At 47.2% G+C, this 25,610-nt stretch overlaps 1 protein-coding gene across 2 annotated transcripts in view; it reads left to right on the top strand.

Annotated features, from left to right (window-relative positions):
* Window positions 1–25,610, top strand: part of MDGA1 (MAM domain containing glycosylphosphatidylinositol anchor 1) — a 138,677-nt gene that overhangs the window by 91,596 nt on the left and 21,471 nt on the right. For both annotated transcript variants that reach the window (XM_050972886.1, XM_050972887.1), the window contains exons 10-12: window positions 2,897–3,048; window positions 19,927–20,104; window positions 21,161–21,184. In XM_050972886.1, the coding sequence (XP_050828843.1) occupies window positions 2,897–3,048; window positions 19,927–20,104; window positions 21,161–21,184 (354 nt within the window). The remainder of the gene's footprint in view (window positions 1–2,896; window positions 3,049–19,926; window positions 20,105–21,160; window positions 21,185–25,610) is intronic.

Here is a 25,610-nt window from a genome sequence, read left to right as displayed (position 1 = left end):
TCTGTCTGTGTCTCACAGTGCTTTCTAGAAAAAGCATGAGCTGGGAATGGTTGCTAGCACACAGTGGATTTGCTGCTCACAGTTTTCCTTTGAATCCATCATCCACTCACTGTAACAGGCCTCCTCTGCAGCACCTGCGACTGCACAGAGGGATGGCAGACTTATAGCATCTAAAAGTGCACATCTGACCTGGCCTCTCCAGCTGAGCATTAAATCTGCTTTTCCCATGACCCCAGAACTGACTTGGGCACAATTTTCTAGAAGAGCTCTCCTATGAAGTTGCCTTAATAAGCAATAAATTCAGTCCAAATACTCAAGTTTGAGTCCAGGGCCAATTTGTAATACTTTTCAAGCCTGAGTTGAAAAAAATGAGAATGAGTAACATCCAGAGAGGCCTAATTTTGAATCAGGCCTTTTCTAGTGTTTGGGAAAGCTTAGGTATGCTATAACCCTGGAATGCTTACAGAAATGGGGGAATCCAGACTACCTCTACTATTTGGGTCCCTTTTCAGGACCTTGCTCTCACCCCTTGAGATTTCCTGGCATTTGTCTTGCAGCAAATTTTGCTTGAAGGCTTTGGCCCTCTCTACCCTTTTCATATGCTTGTAACTCTCACATCACTAAGTGATAGCAAACCATATCCCTCTATGAGCCATCTCAGAAAACTGCATCCCTGTCAAGCCTGGGAACGCTCCCAGGAATTTCTCCTTGGTGGCAGCAACAAATACTTATTGGCACCCTGTGTGCCATGCTGTGCCTGAGATAAGATCCCCTCAGCAGAAAGTAGGATTCATGCCTAGAGAGCACTGATCAGGAAAGCAGCAAGCCTTCATTTTTCCTGCATCCCTTCTCCTTTTCCAAGACATTGCTATCTGATTGTAGCTGTTCAACTCCAGACATCTCTGCTTGTGTCCTGGACAGTTACAAATTAATTGGGTCTTCTGAGCCTGTAGAGCAACATGAAAAATATTCCAGTGACTAGACTGCTCTGCTTGGACTCAGGATTGCTGGAGTTTTAATTCCCATCGGCCACAGCCTTCCTATTTGAGCAGAGAAAGTGGCATGGTCTCTTTTTATTTCTGTTTCTTCTCTGTGCTAAAAAATACCATAAACCTTCCTGTGCAACAGAAAGTGACTCCTTTTTTGCTGTGGGGTGTTCAGGTGCACTGAAAATACAGTACGTGTATCTGACTAGGATTTTTTATTTTCTTCTATGGATGAGTGATTAGCATTCCAAAATGTTTTGGAAGGATAGTGAAACATCCAACCCATTCCTCTTGAGGAAGTTATCAGGGCAGCCCATACTGTTCATCATCTGCTCCCTCACTAGCCACAAGCACAGAAGAGCCTGTAAGAGAGACATGGATAATCTTCAGCTCTTCCCATCAGCTGTAAGCAATAGACAAAACTTTCCAGCAGTAGTAAAAGCTTCCAGAAGGAAGTTCTGAAAGTATTTTGATATGCAGCATTTCTATCAAAAAGCATTTGTTTTTTCTAGCTTCTATTTCCATCTTGGAGTCAATTAATAATGAATTAATATCATGCAAGATGATGATTATCATTAGTTCTGATTTTATTTCGAAATCCATTATAAAGCTTGACTTCCATAGTCAATACAAGTTGAATAAGCAGCAATTAGTCTCTGAGGTGGTTCTGAACTTCTTGCTTGCGCAAAAATTCAAGTCAATAAAAATAATAAGAGAAAAAGGACTTGGAAATAAATATCAATATTATACATCTGAGTTCATAAAAAATAAACATTGAATCCTGTCGAGCCTAATTATAACCATACAGAATGGCAGGGCCGGTGATTCAAGTGGAAAGGTGCAGCAGACATCCTGAGGAGATGTTGTTTATTCCTTTTCTGCTCTCCAGCATCCCTTGCTGCCCAGGCATCCTTCTGGTGTCTGCTGGTTCAGACTGGACCTGAACCCAAACACCTGAGCTTTCTTTCAGGTCAAACTCTTGCCTGGGTCAGGACAGGACCTGGCAAAAATTGAAATTCACTGTGTGAAATGATGGTAATTTCAAATAGGGCAGAACCAGTTGTGAGTAAGACCTGTGCTCCCTGTGCATTAGTCCTCCAGCTGCTGGGCTGCATGGCAGGAGCCTTAGAATTCTGTTTGGTTGTGATTCAGGACAGAAACTGCTGGAGAAATGACGGGTAGTCCCCCTTCTTCTCTGAGCTGCTCGTTTTCTCTCTGGTACATCTTTCTTTCCGTGTTTCCCTTCTCCAGCTGAACTTTGTTTTTAAGGAGAGACGTGGGTTTGAAAAAGACATCTCCGCCCCTGCCAAAGCTCCCACTGCTTTTACCCAGGCTGAGGTCAGTGTCCTCTTTGCTGCCGAGCTGACTGTTGTGTTACAAAGAGGCTGGAGCACTGTGTTGCCAAGGCAGGGGAGATGCAGGAGGAGCAAGGTCTCCTTTTTAATGCCATGGTCTCTGTGTGATAAATAACACTTTTCCTATGACCTACTGGCCAAATGATCTTTCCTCAGGGTTTGTTAGCAGGAGTCTCTGTAAAGCAGCAGATGAAACGGGAGAAATGCCAGTTTAAAGCTGTTACTTCAATCTAAACTACAAAGCAAGAGAGAAAAGATTAGAGCTGGTTCCAGCTGGAGAACTGAAGTTGTTTCCTTCTTCTCAGGTGCTGGTCATGTCCCACTGGTGTTGCAGGGCTGCTAATCCTCCCAACAGTTTAGGCTGCCAAAGCAGTAGTGATTCACAGAAAACAGTGGCACATTTGTGCAAAGTAAAAGTGTCCATTGTGTTAGAGGCAGGTCGATAAGCTGGGTGAGTGGAGCTCTTCCAGTCTCACCACGTCTCTTTGTAGTTTTTGTTCCCCTTGATCCCACTCTTTTACTTTCCTCCCTCTTTTTTCTTTTTTTCCCCTCCAGCAAAAGCTTATAGCCCAGAGTTTTACTATGACACTCCCAACCCCACCTTGAGCCAGAGGCAATCCAAGAATTACTCTTACGTCTTGCAGTGGACCCAAAAGGAGCCTGATGCTGTGGATCCCATCCTCAAGTACCGCCTGGAAGTCCGGCAGGTAAGATCTGCTCTCCTGGAGCCCCAGCATATGGCCTTTCAGGAGGCGACTGCACCAATGTTTTCTTGCTGATTCAGAGCTGAAAGTGATGAAATTGGCAGATCCTGATGGTCTTGCACCTTCCCCACAGAATGGAACAAACAGGCCAAGTGCACAGCTCGGTGTTCACTTTTACCTCTGGGGTTGGGTACAGTTGAGGTCAAAGCACTGTGGCCCCAGTTGGGCTGTTCATGCTCAGAGCTCTGAATGGGGTTTTAGTTGGAACGATGCCTTATAGCCATTAGTTGGTGGTGTAGATTTTGTAGGCCAAAGATTCAAACTAGTGGAATTGCATCCTCCTCACTCGTATAGAAAAAAGGGAATAAGCTGAAGAGCTCTCCAGGCGGGAACTGCAGGAAAAAGTCAATGGCTGTTTGTGTTGCAGAAGGGCTTTCATCCTGTCACACTAACTAAGCTATTTGGACTGTATGAACTCTGCAGGGGAAGAGAAGTGGGTTTCGGGGTTTCTGAGTTTGAAGAAAAATCATACTGGGGGTTGGGGTAGAGAAGTGAGTGAAATCTGAAGACATCACTGGTTGGAGGTTAGGAAAAAGAGTTTGATGTTTTTAAAGAGCACATTATCTTAGCAGGATTGCCAGGTGCTTTCATCCATGCCCAGCAAAGTGCCCGCGTTCAACATTTTTGAAAAATGGGGACATGTAAAATTGGTGGTTCGTGCCATTCACTGGTAGCTGAGAAGCAAATGCATTTTGCAAGGAAAGTTTTGTTTACTGTAGATAGAAAACAAAATAATTAAAAAGATTCAAGTGCCTCTTTCCTCTAGTTCTGCACAGTAGGCTCCAGTTTTATGTCTCCATTTGATTGTGAGCTCTCTGGGGTGGGACAGCCTTTGTTTGTTACTCACACCGTATGGAGCACGTTGTCAGTACTTAATAATAATACAGGACCCGGGGGAACCTCTAATAATGAAGGCAGTTTGTCATAGTAGATCTTCCCTCTGAGCCAAGTTTTGCTTTTATCAGCACTGCAACTCAATGAACAAATTTGTGGGTTTTATCCTTCTCCAGTAAGTTGAGTCTCTTTCCTTTTTGCACAGTGTCTAAAAGTAATGTTGGTTCTATCCTTCATTGAGCTCCTACTAAAAGGGATCAGGAAAAGGGAAAATCACTTTTCTGCTTTAAGTTATGACATGGAGGGAGCTGAGTGCCGTGCAAATTTAAGCACACACACCCAGTTTAGTTCATACCCCACTGGCTTCTACTGTTACTGTTTTCCAGCATCATGATGTAGCTGTGACTACTGAGTGTTGTGTTTTAGAGGAGCATGATACTGAGGCCCTGCTGTAGCCCAGTCTTACGGGTATGGGAAAGCTCTTAGAAATGGCTGCAGGTGTCATCCTGGTGGCCTGGGACTGAATAAGGAAAGGCAGAGAGAGGAGGATAGAGGGAAGCTTTGTTCCCACTTCTGTCAAGCATGAGAAGGAAATACTGTGTTGTGATATTGCTGTAAAAAATGAACCTTGCCCTGGCTGAAACTAAGACACGTTGGAAAAGGTTTTCAAGGTATTGCCTCCTCCTGGCTTTTCTCCAATGAAAACACTTGCATTTCATGGTAAGGTCTCCACCTCCACGAGCCACACTGAGGTCTTATGGAGTCATGGAGTCCTTTTCATTTCCTTGTCCCAGAGGATCACATCCCCTCTCCCATCCAGCCTGCTGCTTCCCTCTGTTCATGTGCTGCCTTCCCAGTGTTTTCACTGTGACGTCTCACTTGAGCTCCAAGTAGCCTTGTGCCACCTTCTGACCTTTCACTCCTTCCCTTGCTCCATCACCCTCTCCCATGTCCTGCAGATACTGCTGCTTTATCACACCCTCTTCTCTGTGCTGGGGTCCCTGGACTAAGCTGTGCATCTTTCTGTTCCACTGTTGGACTGCAAAACATAGTGGCCTTAGTGAATAAAACTGAACAGCTCAAAAGCATAGAAGTGTTACTGACTGGAGAGCTCTTAAGAAAGGGGATTTGTTTGCCTGAGTGTGGAGCTGCCGTTTGCCCATGCACACTCCTCACTGGACATGCTGGCTTTTCCAGGCACAAGCTGTGGTGGCACCAAAATCCTCCTAGAGATCTCGGATTGGAGTGGAATATTCTCCTTAAATGAAACAGGCCTTACATGTGGCCAGACACAAGTGATTTATTGCCAGCATCAAGCTGGGGAAAGCTCACCCAGCCAGCCAGCCAGCCAGCCCACTTTCTTCCCCAATCCCAGGAGCTCTGCAGCCCCAGTGGTCAAGGCAGGGGTTCTTCAGGATGAATGGATGTGGCAGCCTGCAGTCTTGGGTTAGTGAGGGGCTGTCAGGGAGAAGAGGGGATGAAAAGAGGAGAATTAACTCTTGCTGAGCTGGAATCCAAAAGGCAACCTGCCGGGATGCCCACTGGTTGCAATTTAGTTTGCTGGTTTTCATTTCACACTCCCTGGTTTGCTCAAGGAGCTATTGGCATATGTAATGTGAAGATCCCCAAGAAGCAGGATGCTTTGCAAGGCATCTGGGAACACTTGAATTAAATTTGCTTGCTGCAGCTGCTGAAAATGTGGCTGGGTGAGAGTCAGAGCGCTGCTTATTAATTGGCTGGCGCCATGCCTCCTCCAATTCTTCTTGTTCAGGAGCTTCCTAGGGCATTACTGGGGGGATTGCAAGCAGACTGGGGGAATTTGGTTTCCTAAGCAATGTGTGGAGGCTCCCAGCAAGATGGGCAGATGCACTTCCACCAGAACTGATTGTTCCCAGCGCTGCAGAGCAGGCTGAGCGGCACAACAGACGCACCAGTTCCAGCAGAATAAGAATTAACTTTTGATTAAAACCATATAAGCAGCTCGACAGCTTGGAGGCACTGACCCAGGAAAGTGCCTATGATAGCATCTTGGAGCAAGCTTCTTGTGAAGCCTCTACTCTCTGTCCCAGCAAAGAGGCTGTAATTTCCTGGAGGGTGTTGTTCAGGTGGGCTTGGGCAGTGGCATTGCTGAGTGACAATTCAGAGGGAAAAACGTGTCCAGAACAGCGGGGGCCTCACAGCCATCTGTCCTGACAGCTTGGGAGGTTTTTCCTTTCTTGCTGCAAGGCAACTGATCCAAATGCCAACCACCTTGCTTCACCTTAGCCAGTGACATCAATGAGGTCACAGCCTTGGGTGGTTTGGTTGTAGGCAGATGCCACAAAGCCCTTGGGGCTATTTGTTTGGTCAGCTTTTTTTTTTCTACCATGTATTCTTGCAGTGTAGAAAAGGCTCTGAAGTACTGCATTCCAACTGAAAATAATTTTCATTGCTTGGGGATTCAAAGCAGCCTCCCCAAACCAGATCTTTGCTTAAAAAATAAAAGCCTTTTAAGTTGCTTGTTTCTCTCTATGTATTTTATACCCGTCCCAGGGCTCTGCTCTAACATTAAAGAGAAATGAAAAGCCATCTAATACTGCAAGCAGGTTGCATCATGGAGGAAAGATCTAAGTTGGGCTGGTGGTTATGGTTTTGGGGGAATTTTTGTGGCAGAATAACTGTGCACTTAATGAGCTGGAGCCCAGCTGTGACCCGAGGCTGCAGGAGAAAGAGGAAGGAGAAGCTCTTGGTGCAGTAGGAAAGTTTAATCTTCATTGTTCCCCTCAAGGCGACCTGAGGCTGCTGTCTCCTCTCTACCTTCTCATACACAGGCTCAGGCCAGAACTGGGGCCAGCTTTAAATATTCCTGGCTTTCCCCTCCCCAGAGCAGGCTGAGTCTACATGCCAGACAGACCCCTGAAATTTGCACTGGGCCAGGCCCCAGACCCATTTGCTAAATTAACTCCCTGGGTTGTCACTTCAGATTAATTCCTGTCAGGAGACCATCTAATGAGACTGGCCCTGTGCAATGCCTGAGTGATTGTATGGTCCCTCTTTGTTTGTACTCACATCCTCTCCATGTTGGATAAACATTCCCTGCTGTCTACAAAACTCATCTGGGCTTGGGAGCCGGCTGCCACTTGCCTCATCAGCCAGCCAGAGCAGCATTAATGAGAGCTGCAGCCGTGGGGAGCCTGCCTACCATGTGGGGAGGTGACAGATAACAGAGCTGTTGGGACAGACACAGGACAGGGGCGTTAGCAGGAATTTAATGACTGTGATTAGAGTGGAAGGTTAACTCAGCTGATGGCCATCCCAACACAGCGGGAGAGGTTTTATGCTGAGGTCCACGGACTATGGATCTGCATCACTTAATTTCTGCCTCTGAGTTGTTCTTTTTCCCTCCTCTGAGCCCACTTGGGCAGTGTGTGTCTGCTGCAGCCTGTCTTTGGCTTCATGGGCTCCCGGAGGCGGCCAGCCCTCGGAGGGCAGGGGGTCTCTCCCTCTATGCACCAAGCAGGGGTGGTACTGCACGACAGGGAGGGGGAACAAGCAGCACACCCCCCACACTTCCCTGTGAATGTTTGCTTGGGAATGCCTTTGGGTCCCAGCTTAGGAAAGGCTGTGACTGCAGAAAGGTGATGCACTCGAGCAGCGGTGGCTCTTGCAGCAGCCCAGCCGCGTGTCCTGGGAGGTGAACAAAATTCCTTTTCTTGAACAAAATTCCTTTTCTTCTGCACATGCAACCATGGCTTCAGGCAAAGATGGGGAAAACGAGCGGCTGGAATCTTGGGGGGTGCCTGGGGGCTGCACCTCAGAGCGAGGGGGGAAGGACGGGACACCAAAGGCTTGGTGAGGAGGCAGCTCTGCACAAGGCAGAGTTCAGTGTGGCAGAACTCGCTTTACAGAGGCTCTGACATTTTGCTGGCTCCACAGCACAACGCTGCCATTGCCAAGGCAACCACTGCAGACCAGGCTGGGTCCACAGCCCTCATCCCAAGGCTCTCTGGTGCGTTGTGACCCCACTGGCCCCATCCTGTCCATTGCCACAGTAGTATTGCAGGGAGGTTTCAGCTGGGGGATGCTGCAAGAGCTAAGGCTGGTTTAGGACTTAACTAAAAAGCAGTCAGGGCTATCCTAGTCTTCATACTAGAAGATGAAAAGCTTAAAGAAGAGTTGCAGCTTGTGAGCTAGGGAGGTATCTATCCTGCTCTGGATAAAATATGCTGTGTGGTGCACTGGCCTGGTGTTACCTGGAAAAAGGGAATGTGATGCCCCATCCACCAAAAACTCCTCCAGCTGACAGGGTGTCTAATTGGGCAGGGTATTTGATGTCCAGGGCAGGACAAAGACTGGGCACACGGAACAGGCACGTGTGAGTCCCTTTACCCAGAGCATCACAGTCACAGCTGGCTGCAACCAGGAAGGGAGTGTGGCTTTTCCTGAAGCAGCACATGGTGGTGGCCTCATCATTGCACTTGATACAGGCTCTGCTGGTCTGGCTCAGGCTTTCACTGGTGTTAGGATGCGGGACTCCAGTGACTTGGCTTCCCAGTGTTTGCCCAGCATTGAATCTCAAAGCAGACCTTCTGTTACAGGATGGCTTATAAGTCACATCTGTCAGAAAGGTTCTCTGGTCCTCTCTTCTTCTTTTGCCTACCTTGTCTGCCAGTTTGATGTTTGATCACAGGCTGCTGTCATATGGGATGTCAAATCAACACAATTCCATCTACCTGCAGAACCATCCTCTGTAGTGGAAAAATGTCTTTTTTTTTTTTTAGCTCTAACCATCCTATCTCCCTACTGATGCTCTTTTATTTTTATTTCAACTTTTGTTCAGGCAGTGAGAATAGGCAGATTATATCTGTGCTCTCAAGACAATTACATTCAGTTGTGCTAGTGGCCTACGTGATGCTGGGCAGGATTCATCCCTTAGGAAGAGGTGGAAAAGGGTGCAGAAATAAGCCAGTGCCAGTGGGAGGTGTGCATGGTGGATGGTTTGAACAGCCATCATGATGCAAAGCCAGGGAAAGCAAGAGGGGGGAGAGGAGGCACTGCCTTTCTAGGCTGTAGAGGAGGAGGGGTTTGGGGCTGAGTGTCAGCTGCATGCCCGTGGAAGGAGAGCTGGCTGATCAATAACAAATGGTGGACAGGCAGTCCTTGAAGCTTAATAAGATTGCTGTGCAGGACCTGGAAGTGAAGCAGTGACTTTGCCACGGGCATGTGGGAGTGAAGACAGCAGGATCTTACCTCAGCTGTGCTCTCTGCTGCCTGGAAATGGGACACACCATCAGTCACTGCAGCTGATAGCACATTGAGCCATCTCTCTTTTCATCCCTAGCAATCTGTCACAGAAGGTGCTGCTAGAACAAGGTCTTCTCCACCTCTGTTATAAGGGAAGATCGCAGGATAGCTGAATGTTTGGTGGGGGGGGAAACAAGGAGCTTTTCCCACGTTTCATGTTTGTACTCTCTGTTGGCTGAGTCGATAGCAGCAGAGCCTCCCCCAGCACAAAGGAAGGGTTTCCCTTGGCCATTGCTCACTGCAGGTGGAGATGTCTGCCTGCCCGTGGCTGCTGTTGGCTCTGTCAGCCCCAGGATCAGAGTGTTTTCTACAAGGGTGGCCAGGCAAGCTTGGCACAGGCCTGACCAGCACTGATGGGTCAGGTGTGGTTTCAGTGGAAATGACTGGTAGCCATGGGATAAGATTTCCCCTTTTGGTAGTCTAACAGTTTCTAATGCCACAATTGGGACTTCTTCCCTTTGCCCATGAGAGCTTAGCAAATGATGCTTAACTACAGAATTAGTTTGATTAATTCTGTCTTTTTGCATTCACAAATTGCTCTTCAGTATGATACATGGTTTTCTGAGCTGGTTTTCCTTAGTCCACAGGTCATTTGTAATCAGTTAGTTTGGAAAATTACTAATATGAGCAGTGGCAGATCAGTTGTGCTTCAGTCTTAAGGTGTCATTTCTCTTCTGTGATTACCCAAAGTAAGTAAAGTGTAGTTGATTGACCTTGGCTGGATGCCAGCTGCCCACCAAACTGCTCTATCATTCTCCCCTCCTCAGCAGGACAGGGGGAGAGAAAATAAGATTGAAAAAACCACGTGGGTCAAGATAAAGTCAGTTTAATAACCAACATCTAAGGCCATGCGCAGAATCAAAGGAAAACAATGGATTCTCTACTTCCCATCAGCAAGCAATGTCCAGTCCCTTTGTGGGAAGCAGATCTTCAGTACATGCAGCAGTTCCTCTGGAAGACAAACATCACAGTCATACTTTCATATCCCTTTGGTCAATTTGAATCAGCAGTCCTGGATATGATGTCCCCTCCCAAGATCTTGCTCCCCACCAGCCTCCTGGTGAGGGGAGAGTGTTGGAGAGACAGCACTGCTGCTGTGGGAACTCTGCTTAGCAGTAGCCAAAACACTGGTGTGTTATCAAGTTCTTTCTAGCTACCCACACAAAGCACAGCTTTGTGAGGGCTCCTACTGGGAGAACTACCTCTGTCTCAGCCAGATCCAAAGCATAAGGTAACCTGCCCAAAACAGGGTAGCTGACAGTGTTCCAAGGTGTCTGGCCATTCATCAGGTGCCTTGCAGAGAGATTTTGTCTTAACATTAACTTTTAGAAGGACTGCTCCTAATGCCGTTCAAGTACTTAACTGGGCAAGAGGAAAAGCAGGATACTGTTCAGCTTTCCTAGTACAAGGGAATATTTCAAGCACATATCCCAATTTTAGCTGTGTTCAGAACAGTTACAGCGACTGGGAAGAGCAATTCAGATAATCTTGCTGGACAGAGTCATATGATCTTAAAACACAATTAAAAGGAAAATCTCATGTCTTTCTAGCTCCTAACACCGCTGTTCAGTGTTCATTTTGGGTAAGAGAAATGTGAGAGAGGAGATAATCAGATTCCCCAAACCAAAAGACTCCTCATAGCAGCGTTAGAGGATACAGATGTTGTTTCCACAGCACTGTGCTTGTTTGTATCCAGCAGGCTCTTGGCTTGTGTTTTACAGAGCTGAGTACAGAATGAAAAATACTTGCCCGGTACCAAAGTCAGTCCTTTTTGTGCATCTCTTATCCGCACTCCTTCAGTGGCTTCCAGGGGCACATGCTAGTATTGAGTCTTTCTGAAAGTCCCTGTTGATAGGCTGTGATGTGGCTTCCTCCTGTTTACTCTGCTCATCTGTTATTTTTGGTAGTCAGTCAATGTTCCTCCTACTGCTTCACCATTTTTTCTTTATGGACCTTTTCCTGCTCTCCTTCTTATATTCCACCTTTTCTTTCTTTTGTTTCTGTTTCCTTTTTTTGGTTTTGTTCTTTTTTTTTTTTTTGTTTCTTTTTCCACCTGGCTCTTACTTCCTAGAACACACTGGAGGTAAGAGATAGGTATGAAGGGGAGGGAAGGGTTTGGAAGAGAGATGTAGTCTCTCCCACAGCTAGTCACAAATGGAAGGAGTAGGCACTAGATGGATGTTTTGGCTGTGTATCCTAAATAAATGAAGCGGGCAGCATGGAACAATGTGAAGGGCTTTATGGGTCTCCCTGCATATCCTGTGCTGCCTCTGCCTCTTCTTTATGGACAGCCTAGAGGCTCTGGAATGGTACTTACCTACAAGCCTTCATTACAGGTACCAGACTGGAAAGTCCAGAGTCACACAAAAAGGCTCTTTCTGCTCCAGGAAGCATCAGCCCCATCCTTTATTAGTTGTTTTCAAGGGTGAAGGTGCCCTAACAGAGGGCTCTGCCAGGGTCTATAGAGAAGTGAAGAAACAAAGCTCCCGTTGGTGGAGCATGTCCTGCTTGCAAGTTGCACCCATATTTTAGTCAAAGTGGCTCAAAGCTCAACCTAACTGCAGCTGGGCAGACTTGGGCTGTGCAGAACCAAATTGCTTTTTTTTCTTGGAGTCAGAAGTGGTGACAGCACAGTGCATAGGCACATGCATGGGTCTGGCTGCCAGCAGATTTGTCCAGTGCAAGGAAATTGGTGGAAGAGGAGGCTGTGCTTACTGATGTAGGGATGGGTATAAAGCTGGATCAGTTAGGCACCAAGCAGTGCTGATTTTCACATGTGAAGCTCAAAAGAGTCTGGAACCATTGCTCTCTGCAAGAGGGGGATGTGGAGGAACATGAGAGATGGTGTCTCTTACCCAGCTCATGCCCATGCAATAGACAGAGGTTGATCTCAGGCTCTGCCCTGCACAGTCAAGAGGACCTTGCAGTGAGAGTAGAGAGCTTCCAGTCTGAAACAGAAGGACTGCATGTGCCCTCAGGGTTGAAAATAAGGCTGTGAGACAGTAGAAGAGAGGCTCAGTTAAGGCTTGTGCTTGACTGCCTCTCTGACAGAGTGAAGGCTAGGTCTGTTCTTCCTTGGACCAGGGAACATACGTTAATAAAATACATATTGCTTTCTGATCAGATCCTAATGAAAGACATTATTGAAGAGTGTGGAACAAGCACTTACAGTAATTCATGACAGCACCAATTTGGCTTCTCTAGCAAGCCATAAACTGCTGCTCCTGGCACCTAATGAGGATGGGCAGCTGATTGCCTGTGCAAGAGGAAGAGAGAGAGACTGTCTCCCAGCCTTGATGGCTCCAGCTGTCCTCAGAAGCCACTGAAGGTTGCAGTTGCTTCTCTCTCTGGAGTTGGGAATGTTTCAGCCGAGAAACTGGGCCTCCTGATAAAGGACAATTCTGTACAAAAAGCTTCCAGGACTCCTCATTTAGACTGACTAATGGGTTTGGTTTGGGCATCCATCCTTGCTTAATCCTAGGATCTGAACCTGTGTGCTAAGCTGATGAAAAACATAGGCATGAATTTCAGTTCACTGATGTGCTTGTCTGGGAAATGCCAGCTTTGTGCTTGCAATGTGATTATTTGTTCTGGAAACCCCTTAGGAGTTATGGTTATCTAGCAAGGAAAATGAAATAAATCCAGCTTTAAACTTACCTTAACCCTTTAATTGATGAGGTTAATGCTTGACATCATTTCCATCCAAGATGGTGATTAAGTACTAACCAAAGAAAATATTTTAATTCAATGTGACAGGCAGAGAAGGTCTGATGAGAGATTATAAAGAAGCATCACAATGACTATCTTCATACCCAAACTGTCTTCCCTACCCAAAACTTACCCAAATAGTTTTTCCAGAGTAGGCAGGCATCTTCCCTGCAGCTGATACCAGCCAGAGTTCACAATCCCCTATTAGGATTGTGCTCTTGAAATTTTGTGCAGCTGACACCAGGCTGGGCGACAGTGCCACCCTGGTGAAGGATTAGGAAGGATTGGAAGAAGGATCTGAAAGATGGAAAACTATTTGAGTGGTTCTGGTGGGATGAAATGCAGGGGTACAAAGGCAGGGTCATAGATGGAGAAGGTGCTGCAGGCTGGAAGCTCATGTTTGGAAAATGAGTGCTCAACTGAGCTCAGTGCTCAACTGAGTTGACTTCAAGGAGCTGCTGATGAGATGCAGGTGTGAGAAAGGGCAGATGTACTCCTAGATGAAACTAGAGTGTTTCCACTTCTGGGCGAGGAAGTGCCACTACATCCTATATGCAGGCCAGGCACTGCACTCCAGCAAGTGGGATCATGCAGGAAAACATTATAGAGTCAGTCCTGGAAAGTGAGAGTCTGTGTTACAAGAGCTGTCACAGAGTGCTCAGCCTGCTTAGCCCAGCAAAGCAAAGGCTGAGAGGTGGTGAGATTCCTGTCTGTAAAACATCAGGGGGTCAAGCAGCAGCGGGGGAAAAGAGCCACTGAAGCTAGAGGACACTACTGGCACAGGATAAGTGGGTGCAAGCTGCATGTGAATAAATTCAGTCTGGAAATGAGAACATTTGGGCAGTCAGGCTCTGGAACAGATGTCCAGGGGGAGGAGCAGGCCTGGAATGAACAAATCACTTTTAAGATAAGACGTGATTCATACATAAAATTAATAAGCAGAGGCAGCCCCTCTGGTGATAGAGGATTGGACCCTGTCAGCCAGGAGTGTACATCCCCTGCTGTGCCCTAGATTGTAGCCATGTTTTGCCCTTCTCTGAACTCTGGGGTTTTATCCCTCTGCCAAAATACAGAGATCAAGCATCCAATTCATAGTGTTCTAAAGGAATGTCAAAGACATCTTCCTCTGCTCTGCCCTGTGGTGCCAAGGTGACATCCAGGATCACAATCTCAATCCACTGCTGTGTGTCAGAGTGAATAGGAAGAAGGGGAAAGGAAGGGCAAGAATTGTGGCATACTTTTCCAGCTGTGTGGAACATATTGGAGCCTCATGTTCAAGAGAGTTCCCTAAAATTTCCTATCCCCTCCTCCCTCCTGACCCTGTTCCTAAGAATTTTTCATTCCACTTTCCCAAGAAATTCTTTCTACCCATGGAACTTACATGCTGAGCTCTTATTCTCCAAAAATGGAGAACTGGATAATTTTCTTTCAATCTTTGGTACTATAGACTCCAACACACATAAATTCTGTAATCATATTTCCTTTTTTTTTTTTTTTTAACTTTAAGAAGTCCATGGCTTCTGAACTCTTTGAGGTTGCCTCTCTGCCACATATCTTGTAGCTTTGGAGGCACAGATGGGGCAGGATTTGAGGACAGGGAATTACTGATAAGTGGTGGGAGGTTTGGCATTGCAGAGCCCCATGTTCATCCCAGGATCTGTTACCAGTGCCATAAACAAGCTCAGCCCCCTCCAGCACCTTGGGAGTATCTGTCCTGGCTGTCCCATCATGGTAAGGGCAGTGGTGTGATTGTTTCTGGTGTTTGTGAGCAACACTCCCTTGGGAAGGGAGCAGCTGTATCTTAGCTGGACTTTGCTGGGATGAGGTCATTGCAGTCGAAACCCCTGGGGAAATCTGATAAGAGATGATGCCTGCAGCACTCTGGGACAAAGCTACGTAAGGAAGCCAAGACTCTGTGCAAACAGGCTGAAATGGTACAAATGGGAGGCTCTGTCACACCCTGGGTGGTATTGCCTGTCAGAAGAGAAGTGCCCTTCTGCTACTCTCACCTTCTCCTGGCCCCTTGCTAAACAGGGATATCCATGTGTGCTGAGAAACTGGGCAGCTTGGCACTGAGCTTTGAAGACCACCTTGCTTGAAGAGTACAGCCCACCAGCTGCACAGGCAGTTGAAGATTATTTTATCCAGATTATTGCCCCATGCTTCTTTTCAGACCTCTGTGAGATACTGTGCTTCCTGCACCACCAGGCTCTCCACAGCAGCACCTAGTCCAGTGGATGTCTGCTGTCCAGAGTGTCCTGACACTCACAGATGGCGGGGGGGGGGAGACTGGGGGAGGTTAGGACACCCCACCTGCACACATGCCAGGGACAGCATTTATCTGGTGTGCAGAGCTGCACAGGGAGCAAGGAGGAGCCTGTCAGAGGGATGGAGCCTGCGTGCAAGGCTGCTGTGCCACACCAGCCTGCCTTTATCTGCTGCCTCCTCTGCCTTCAGAGAGGCTGCAGAAGGAGCTGGGAGCTGTCCCTGCGGTCCATATCTGCAGTTGGTGAGGTTGGAGTGGGAATGCAGGCAGGCATCCCTGTCTCTTTGGTGCTGCAGGAAGGAGCAGCCAGGGGAATTTGAATGAGGCTGAGAAAAAGGAGTGAAAGAGCGAGCGTGTGTGGAAAGGATTTGAATGGAGATATTGGAAAGCAGAGCTAGTGCTTGTGCCCTGAGCTGAGAAGTTGCTAAAGAAGCGGGACAAGTAAAGAGTGAATTGCAATGCTGAGAAGCTGGATGCCTGCAAAACACTTCCTTTGCTCCATTCAGCTTGTTGGGGGGTCTACCTCATTTTAATGTTCATTTTTCTAGCTGTTGTTTGTTAGAAATACCTTAGGGCTTGGTGATGAAACAGATTTTCTTTCTAATTTCTCCTTCCAAACAAGCATTAATATACAGTTGTGAGACCACATGCATGGCTTCACAAGCCACACCAGTCTCAGCACAGCTAGGTTGTTGAGGTGGTGTAGAGCCACGACAGTAGCTCTTGACAGGTGTGTTTATTAATATCCTTCAGCTTTATTAAGTCTTCTAGCTGGTACATATCTGGCATAAACATTATTCAGTCTGAAAACATCATCCTGTTTTTTTCCTTTAATAGCCTATATCAACAGAAAATGTAGATGTGGCAGTGTCATACCATGGGCCCTCTGCTATGACAATGCCCCAGCTGGGAATGGAAGCAGGAGCAGGGGTAGTGTGGCATCCTGCTTTTGTCTCTGAGACTCTTGGTGTGTGTTCTCAGTCCATGGGCCAGCTTGGCTGGCTACAGTGGGACAAGCACTCTGCAAGCATCACAAGCTGGCTCAAATAACAGACAGTGCCCACCAACAGGGTAGGTGATGGTGAGGAATGAGGAAGGGCAGCCCCAGTTTGCAGCTCTCAGAGGTTTGGTGGCTGAGTGCATGTGAGTGAGCAATCCCCTGATTGCTAATACCGCTTACAGGGACAGGGACAGGGACAGGGACAGGGACAGGGACAGGGACAGGGACAGGGACAGAGACAGGTTGCATACATGGCACGTGAATACACACAAACCACATGGGGCCGACTTTGCCCTTTGTAAGGTGTTTCTAGAGCACCCACTCTACAAGAACATTCTCACCTCAGCAGCCTGTGTAATAGTCACAGCCAGCTGGTAGGAGCTGTGGATTTGTTTGGTTTTTTCCTTTCCTATCCCCTTCCTCAGAGTATTGGGAATGGAAGGAGGTAAAGGCAGAGGCGAGTGTGTGCTTTGCACAGTGCTCCTGTTCTGGCCCCTGAGCCAGCCTGCTGAGCCTGGTGATGAATGAGCTTGTAGCATGAGCTCCTCCACTGAGGCTTCAGCGTCTCTAATAAGGTGGCCAGTGTTTCCCTGTCCTCTGTGCCGGCCTCTGCTTTATTAACTGCACTGCAGCAATATTAAACTGGAGCACGGGGTCAGTGTGATCCGCAGGAGAGGCGCTGAGAAGGGGGTGGAAGGAAGAAGATACCGGGATAGCATGAGAACACGTGGAGCAGGAGAAAGGGAAACAGCTGGCAATTGAAGTGGATTGAAAAATGGATTCCTACTGGACTGGTGCATGCTGCTCTGCTCAGACCTGCTGCTGGCAGCCAGGGACACAAAGAATGTTTAAGGAGGGGAATGCAGAGGCAGACTTCGGCCTTTCTGTCTCAGTCTGCTGGACCTGTGCTAGTGACTGTAAGCCAGCACCTGCTCCACATGCACACAGCAAGCAGCTGGCTGGAGCTGCCCCCTTTTCTCCCTTGCACTAATTTCATGCCCTTTAAACTGTGCTGGCAGCGCACCTGGCTCTTTCTACTGACAGCTGCAGCTAGCTCAGGGCCCATGCTGCTTTTCACAGAGAAGCCAGTCTTTCCAAAGACATCCAGGGCCAGTTCTGTTGTGATGCCAGGACTGTGGAGACTGTAGTGAAGATGTGCAGAGGGCAGTTTTGCTGGCAGCCAGTTTCTGTGTCAGTCCAATATTGGATAGAGACAGGACAAACACTGGGAGAAGATCTAGCTATAAAATATTTGGTGGAGGGAAAAGACATCTTAAAACTTTACCTCTGAGCACCAGGAGGAGATACATGCTGAGCCTTGGCTGTGCCTTTCCCATTTCCTAGTGATCCAGGTCTCTTCTAGAAAGCAGGGAGGATGCAACCCATAGGAAGCATATATCCCTTCAATTATTTCTGTTTTGCAGCCAAACGTGGGTGGCAGCCAGTTATTTATTTGGTTACACAAGTCCCTGAGGATAGACTCAACTAGGGGATCCAGAGCTTTGCAGTCCAGACTGGAGGCTGATTTCTCATTTTGTCCTGGATTAGATGATGTGGAAGAATATGTGATTTGACCTTGCTCACAGAAGCTTTAGATACCCAAATTCCACCTAACTCCCAGCTGAGATGGAATTTGCACTGTCTGAATCTCACCCTCAAGCTTCTCTCTGACTCTCCATTTTGTTTCTCTTCTAAAGGTTATGTCTAGACAAGGGAAATGGCTCCTGACCTCCTCCTATTTGCTGGCTGCCTTCCCAACAACCCAGCAAATGGCAGCCTGTGAGGAGCTGCTGCCAGCCCTCCCCGTCACACTCTGCTCCCCAAAAAGTCCCATGCTAGGAGCTTTAGCATTCCAGCCTTTTGCTTCTGGCTTCTGACTGCTCCTCTTCTCCCAGATAATTGGAGGTCTGGTGCTAATGAGCCCAGCTTAAGTCCCTGCCCCTGGGAGCCAGCTCTGCCACTGCTTGGCCAGAGCAATGGTGTGGAGGGCTGGCAGATGGGAGGGCTGAGCAATAGGAACACCAGCTGGGTCAGAACCCAGCTGGCATGTGTGCAGGTAGGGCGTTGTTGATATGAACAGATCCTGGCAGCATCCTGGAGCCTCTGGGAACCACTGCCCTGGTCCTGCCCACTAGGACTGCTCCCTAGGGCAGCATCAAGCTGGGGGAAGACACCAGAGCAGCTCCCAGCTCTCTGCTCCCTCTTGCCTCTTGGGGAGGAGGAGGAGAGTGCAGCAAGTAGTTCCTCAAGCACCTTACACCCTGTGCAGGTGTGTGCAGGTACGAAGGTCTCCTTTAGGTGCAATCTGTAAGGCAAGTGCAGAATTGTTTTTCACTGTGAGAACCACATGCAACCACAGGTTCCCAGGGAACAGTCCCTGCCTCTTCACTTGGGACCAGCTTCCAGACTGTGGGCAGATTGAAGAGGTGGGTCAGTGGGTCCTGACTGTGTTGGAAATGAATGGGGCTTTGGCACAGAAGGCTCTACAGCTGCAGCCATTGCTTCTGGGCTTGAACTTAGAGTTACATATGTGAGAACTGGAGACAGGCAGAGCAGGGATTGCATGCACTTGTTTTTGCTAGGTACCACATCAGCTTTGCCCCCTGCCCTGCTTTGATAGTGGCCTTCGCTTCTGCTGTGCCCTCATTCCATCTTCTTGGCCCAGTGACACATTTGCTGTAAGCCTTCCTCCATGCATCCCAGTTCCAGTAATCCTGCAACTTCAGAGTTAATGATGGGCACTGAGACTGCCTGGCAGGAGAACTGCCTTTGCAATGGAAACTTCAGCCTAGAGGACATATCAGAGGCAAGGGAAAGCTTAGTTAACATTGGACTATGGAAAGTCCTGCCAATGGTCTTTTTACCAGCACCAATATCCCCAGTAATGTGTCTTGCCGCAAGGATCCAGGCACAGCAACAAGCGGGAAATTTTATCTTCACAATGCAATCCCCGTTCTTGTTCTTTCCCAGCCAAGCAAGCATGACCATGGCAGGGAAGTTTCACTGACATGTAATTCATCATTTTTAGTGGTGGTGATTTTGATAATGATATTTCCCCTGTTTTCTTGAAACTTCCCTGCTGCCTTAGCAAACTGAGCAGGTATGGTTCAGCTAACATAATTCAGCCCCTTCTAATGGGAAACAGAGGAGAAGGGAGCCTGTGAGTGACCCCAGAGAACCATCAACTTGAAATAGACTCCTTGCTCTGGTCTGTAGTCCAAGGATGGACCCTGTGGAAGGTTTCTGAGGCAGTATGGTCATAGATTGCTTGGTAGTAGTGAGACACCAAATGAAGTACCACATGGCCCAGGCAGCAAATGAATGAATTCTGTAGCAGTGATTGTGAACTGAAGGGTATCTTGGTGCAGTGCCATGCTGTGTTTACTCTGGACCTGGGTGCCCTAACAGGGGTGAATTGGGTTCATTTTCTCCCTCTTGAAATGATTGCTTCTGACGCAAGGTTGCTTCAGGACGTGTGGTTCAAATTGTCCCTACAGTCCCTCCCTTGGAGGACACCAAGGCTTCCCTTCAGGGAGAACTTGGGCTCCTGGTCCCTGTTCTGTACCAGGGATGGTGATTTTCGAACCAATACTGCATGAAGATCTCATGGGGCAGCCAGTTGTACATCTGTATAGAAAGAGGAGGAATAGGGTGTTAGAGGATGGATTCGATTGCTCAGATTTTCAGTTTCAGGGGTTTTTATAACACTATGGGTCCTTTTTCTGTGCAGCTGTCTCAGAGAAACACCATCCAAACCTTCATTCCTGTGAAGAAAATGGAGAAAGGCCTGCTGCTGGAGCACATCTTACCCAACCTGAAAGTGCCTCAGAGCTATGAAGTTCGCCTGACGCCCATCACCAGCTTTGGGGCTGGAGACGTGGCCACCCGCATCATCCGGTACATGGAACGTAGGTGTCTCCTCCTCGGTCCTGCCTACGAGAGCAGGCCCGAGCCTCAGGGGATGTGGGCATGCACAGAGGTGCTCTTCTGTCACCCTTGGGTGGTCTCTGTGCTCTGAGGAGTTCTGATGGCGCAGCGCGATCGCGTTCAAGCCATGTTTTGGATGCTGCCATCAATGCAGAGCACTAGAGATCTCTGAAGGTCAGTCTCCACTCATCCTTCGCTCAGCAGCTCTGACTCGCACTCTGCACCCTGTGGGCAGGACATGCCCAAAGCCCCAGTCAGGCCATGCTGCAACTCCCTGCGGTACAGTGGCTTGTCATACAAGATAGCCACTGGATGCTGTGCATTAGCCACACACCCATAAAAGTAAGAGAATTTCAGGAGACTTGTTATTTCCAGAGCTGAATGCATGATTCCTGTCCTAGCTAGCCACTCCTAAAGCTGTAGCTCTGTCCAATACCTTGAATCCCAGATTGTCTCATTTGTATACATTGACCATACTTCTCTTTGCATCATCCCAACAGTTCACAGATCTCTCTATTCCCACAACTCTATGATTCCTGTACTCTCCAACAGGAGTTTGGACCCTCTAATTCAGCAGAAAGTACAGATCCTTCTCCTGTTCTGTTTGCTTGATTTCGCACAACCCTCCTGTCCTGTGGACTGACAGCGTGTCCAGTGTCCCCAGCATACCTGTCCTGACACTCTTCCACAGTGCATCAAACTGCTTTGATGTCCCCCTTAGATACCAAGTATGGTATCTAAGTGGGTTCTATCCTACTGGGTGCTCCAAAAGGAAACTACTTGGGTTGCCAGAAGGCTTTTCCTGTGATCCTAGGATCACCCCTTAGGTGGGGTTTTCTTAAGGTCTCTTGCTGCTTGGATCAGAGTGTCCACATCTTTTCCCATCACCAAAACAGGCATCAAGCATTGCCTTCTCACAGGGATGCTGCCGGGAGACTCGTGCATTTGTGACCTTTCTTGATGTGCTTGTTTTATTTTCAGACTTTGATTATGATTTGTGCTTTTGTTTTGACTTGTTTTTCTATTTTTTTTTCCAGCAATCAACTATCCCAATCCAACAGGTAAGCAACAAGGCCTTTGTGTTGATGCTTTGAATGTAATGTACATCAGTCGAGTGCTCCAGCAGATCAGGCGAGACAAGCAGCTGGAATACACACAGCTGACTTTGTCAAATCTTTTTTCCCCAGAAGAGGATGAAATTGCATACAATAAAGCTTCCAGTAAATACTGTCATTTGTTGTACCTTGAGTTATTGCCAGGAGATTTATGCCAGGGATATGCCTCTCACTCACACCTGATATCTTTGTGATAGGGCAGGCTGTGATCCTGAACACCCACTCCCATGCCCCAGCACGAGCAATCTACTTCCAGTAAGCAGGTTGCTTAATGTTCCCCAAAATATCTGTGTTTAGGAATATTCCCCATCCTCTTCTGACCAGGAATGATACCACTTGGTATCTCTGCAGGCTTGTCTGGAGCAGTCTCCAGCTCAGATCTGCCTCTTCTTGCAAACTCTTTGAGCACAGTCCCTTTCTTCTCTCCTTCAGTCTCATCACTGTTAACTTGCTTTTTTACCTTCTGGTTATTCTTGGCAAGATGCAGGCCTGTCTGTATTGAGCATCCAGAGTTCCCATTGATTTTAAGAGCTGAATATGCAAAGTCTAAGAAAGATGTTCTCTAACGCCAACATGACAGTGCCCATTGAGCATAAAAGAGGAATTCTAGCTTGCTGTAAATGGTGGGGGAAGGATCCCCAGGGGATGCAATGAGGTCCCTTCAGTTTGATTGTAGGATGTAAGCCCAGGCAAAGCTTTTGGGCAGAGATGGGCAGACTACTTGTTAGTGCTCCATGGAGAGTGTGGGGTTGTTTCTCCATTTCCTGCTGCTGAGTCAGTATTCAGTGCTTTTATGTATTACTCTATGTGTAGGTAAGGGCTGCTGCTGCACTGCAGGGTACCAGTAGAGAGGAGAAGCCAGGATTAGGTGATGGCAGAATAAGGAGTTCTCTTGTTTAGGCAGCCCCAAGGAGTTAATTCTTGCACATTCATACTCCAAGGATGGTTTGATGAACCATACTGCCTGAGAGTAGGAGTTTCTTACAGAGTCATTGGGATTTTGTGGCTCTAATTCCTGATTCCATTTGTTTTCTTTGCCTCACTTCGTGATCTACTTTAAATATTCTCTGTAGAAGACTCAGTGGGAAACATGGAGCATATTGCCAGGGACCTACTCTAGAATGGTCTCTCAGTACTTGCAGGAGGAGGCAAGCGTCCCAGCCCACAGGTGGAAGTGACAAAGTCTGGCCTATTGCCACTTGCTTTTACACTGCATAAATCTCTGGTAAACCCAGAGCAACTTCAGTCCTAATTGTGTCAATCTCTTGGGGTCTTTGTAAATTGAGCCTTCAGATTGCCTGCCTGGGGTACCTTTGGCAGCCTTATTGAGTCCAGAATGACTGCAGGAGATTTTCCTGTGGTGGAACATAACTCAGCCACTCGTGTTTTTCATGCAGTAAACCAAACACTTAGGATTTCCTCTTGATATAAATTGCCCAAATTGCCCAGCCTCTGGTGGCTCTTGGGACCTCTGGGCCAGGGGTGAGAGCCTTGCCTGTGCATTCACATCTTGAGACTGACTGCCTAAAGTCAGACCTACCACACTTGCTTTCAGATATGCCCTTTCCTTTCAGACCTGCTGCCAGTGAAAGATGAGCCCAAAGGCTTTTAACTCTTTCTTTGGACCACAGCTGAGTTCTCCAGCTCTCATCCCAAAAACATGGAAATCCCTCCTGCTACCTCTTCTTTTCAAACTTCCCCTGCTACCGTCAACCCCGGGGAAAAGTTCACACTAGGCTGCTGAGCCAAATTCTGGGAGCAAACATGGAAAGCTCTGGAGTGAAAGGCAAAGATTAGATGATTAATGCCTCTGGCAGCTTGATCCAAGGGCATGCACAATGGTGATTAATTTACAAACTCTGAGAGTCACTTAATACAATTACTTCTTCATGCATTTTCTCTCTCAGCCTAATAAGATGTTAATAACACTGGGGCAGGCATGCGTGTGGCATGGTTACAGAGCCACACATTGGGTTAGAAAGGAGAAGCAAAGGAAGAGCAAAGGAAGTGAACAAAAGACATTGGAAATTTCAAATATTTAGAGGTTACCAGTAAGACTGAATCTTAAAAATCAGTTAATCTGGTTCTAAAAAGCAGAATTTTTATTTTAAAAATTGCCTAAGAATTATATGAATTCTAAGATCTTAGAATTCCAGCTCCTCCTCCCTGGGTTTTTGGGTTTCCCTTGTTTTATCAGATGTAACCTTGTAACCTTGATGATGATGATGTCATTAAGAAGTATATGGGATTGCTGGTTTATTTTTTGGTTGGCCAACCTGTCTTGCCCTTCCAGAGCAGCAATACTGTTTCTCACATATCTGCAGTCTGGCCGTGTGTGGTGCTAAACCCATGATTTTGGGACCATGGGCTTGGCAGGTACATGGGATTTTGGGACCATGGGATTTTGGGCAGGTACAGTGGGTGGTGATCCATGGCAGATGTTGGTTATTGCAGATTAGCCTGGCTTGTAGCTTACCATCTATTGCTGGTGTGTCTGGTCTCTGATAATTCTCAGAGTCCAGAGGAATCCAAGTTTGTTCAGATGAGAACCTGTGGGAATGAGATGTCAGCCTCTGTTTAGAGTTGGATTACTCGAGTTTGTGCCCATTCTTCAAGATTATTTTGTGCCCATTCTTCAAGAATATTTTGTAATGCAAAGGTTATAAGAGGTGACAGTTCCTTGTATCCTGGTGGCAAATAGGATGACTTAACTAGTTACAGCATTGTGAAACTTTCTTCCATTACTGTGTATCAAATCCCTAGAAAATTGCAGTGGGAGAGACTGTTAAATATTCTTTCTTATATCATTACATACTTTGAGGTCTCAATATAGTTCTCATTGTCTTCATTTTCTAGATGGGGAAACTGATGTCCAGAAAATGTGAGCTGTGTGTGACACAGCAGGTCTGCAACAGAGCTGGGGCTCAGAGCGTGGTCCTCTATGCTCCAAGGCAGTGCCAGTTGTCACACCACAGCTAAATGATGAAGGCAGTTTTATTCAAGTGCACTCCATCTGCTATTCACCCATAGTCTGCAGCTAGAATAGGAGTGTTATTTTTTGCATTCATCTCACAGCCAGAATTTCAGAACCAGGGATAGCTTTCCCCTAAGGACTTGAAAGGAAAACCTCCATTATGTTTCTCGAGAAGGCAAAGCAACAAGAAATGCTAATAGCCACAGTAGAGGGTCTCTCCCCTGGGAATGCATGAAGGTGTCTGTAACCGAGAGCAAACATCTCTGCACTCTGAGCTGCCACCACTGCAAAGCCTGCCAAGGAAATCTGTGTGGTGAAGACAGCACTAAATCCAGATTTTGAGGAGCCACCTCCCCTGCCACATCCACCTTATTTGTAACAATCCAGAGAACATCTTCAGTGTTCAGTATTTAAATCCACTGCTTAAATTTTAAACAGGAAGTTTCATTTACTACTTGAGGATGAGCCACGATCCCTGGCAATTGGCAAAAGTCTTCAAGAAGGTTTCCATCACACAGTCAAGGTCAAGAGTCAGATCACCTCTGTGGTCTGTAGCATGTGATATAAAGATTTTTTTCTTGGCTGGACCTGCCAGGTTTGTCCTGGTGAACCTTGGTGATAACAATCCAGAGGTGACATGCTGGCAGTCTCCCAAACCACACTGAACACTTCCTAGTTATTCATGGCACCTCCATTGTAGCTCAGAGAAACCACAGAGCTTTGCTTTCCTGCGGCTTGTTTTATACCAAAGGACCAGGAGTCAGAGCACTTGGGTTCTGTTTCCAGCTTAGGCACTGCCTGCTGTGACCTTAAATGTGTCTCTCTATACTTTGTGCATCTATTTTCCTCCATGTAATGCAGAAGATGTGTAGAAAGAGGCATTGCTATGCTACAGAGAAATTAAGAAGCCTTGTTCATTAGGTCATTGGAGCCTTGAGCTCCCAAGCTAAGCAGAGGAGATGTGCTGGAGTTTTAAACCCCTGCACAGCAAGTGCTGTTGCACATAAGATGGATCACGTTGACTAAGCAACAGCATTGCTTGATCTGTGGTGCACAGGACCCTTCTCTATTTCATGTCCTCTGCTAGAAGCATTGCCTTCTGGAAGGAGCTGCGTTGGAGTGAGAAGATAAAATGCACTCAGGGCCCTATTTGGATGTTAAAAGAGCTGTCCATACGACTTTGGAGTCAACTTCTTTTAACAAGCTCATCCCATGTGTGGGACTGTAGCTTCTTAAAAATGAAGGCAGAGTAGTCCACCACAGTCCACAGGCTGTCACAACCAGGCCTTGGGGCTAAGTTTGGAATGTTGTCCTCAGGTCCTCTTGCCTTGCACAGCTCTCTCTTGATACCCACCTGAGCTTGTGTTTTCTCCTTAATCTGCCTTTCCTTTGATTTCT

The sequence above is a fragment of the Serinus canaria genome, chromosome 3 (genome assembly GCF_022539315.1).
Source record: "Serinus canaria isolate serCan28SL12 chromosome 3, serCan2020, whole genome shotgun sequence".
NCBI lineage: Eukaryota > Metazoa > Chordata > Aves > Passeriformes > Fringillidae > Serinus > Serinus canaria.
Note: the sequence above shows the minus strand (reverse complement) of the source record. Positions and strands in the feature narration are given on the sequence as shown.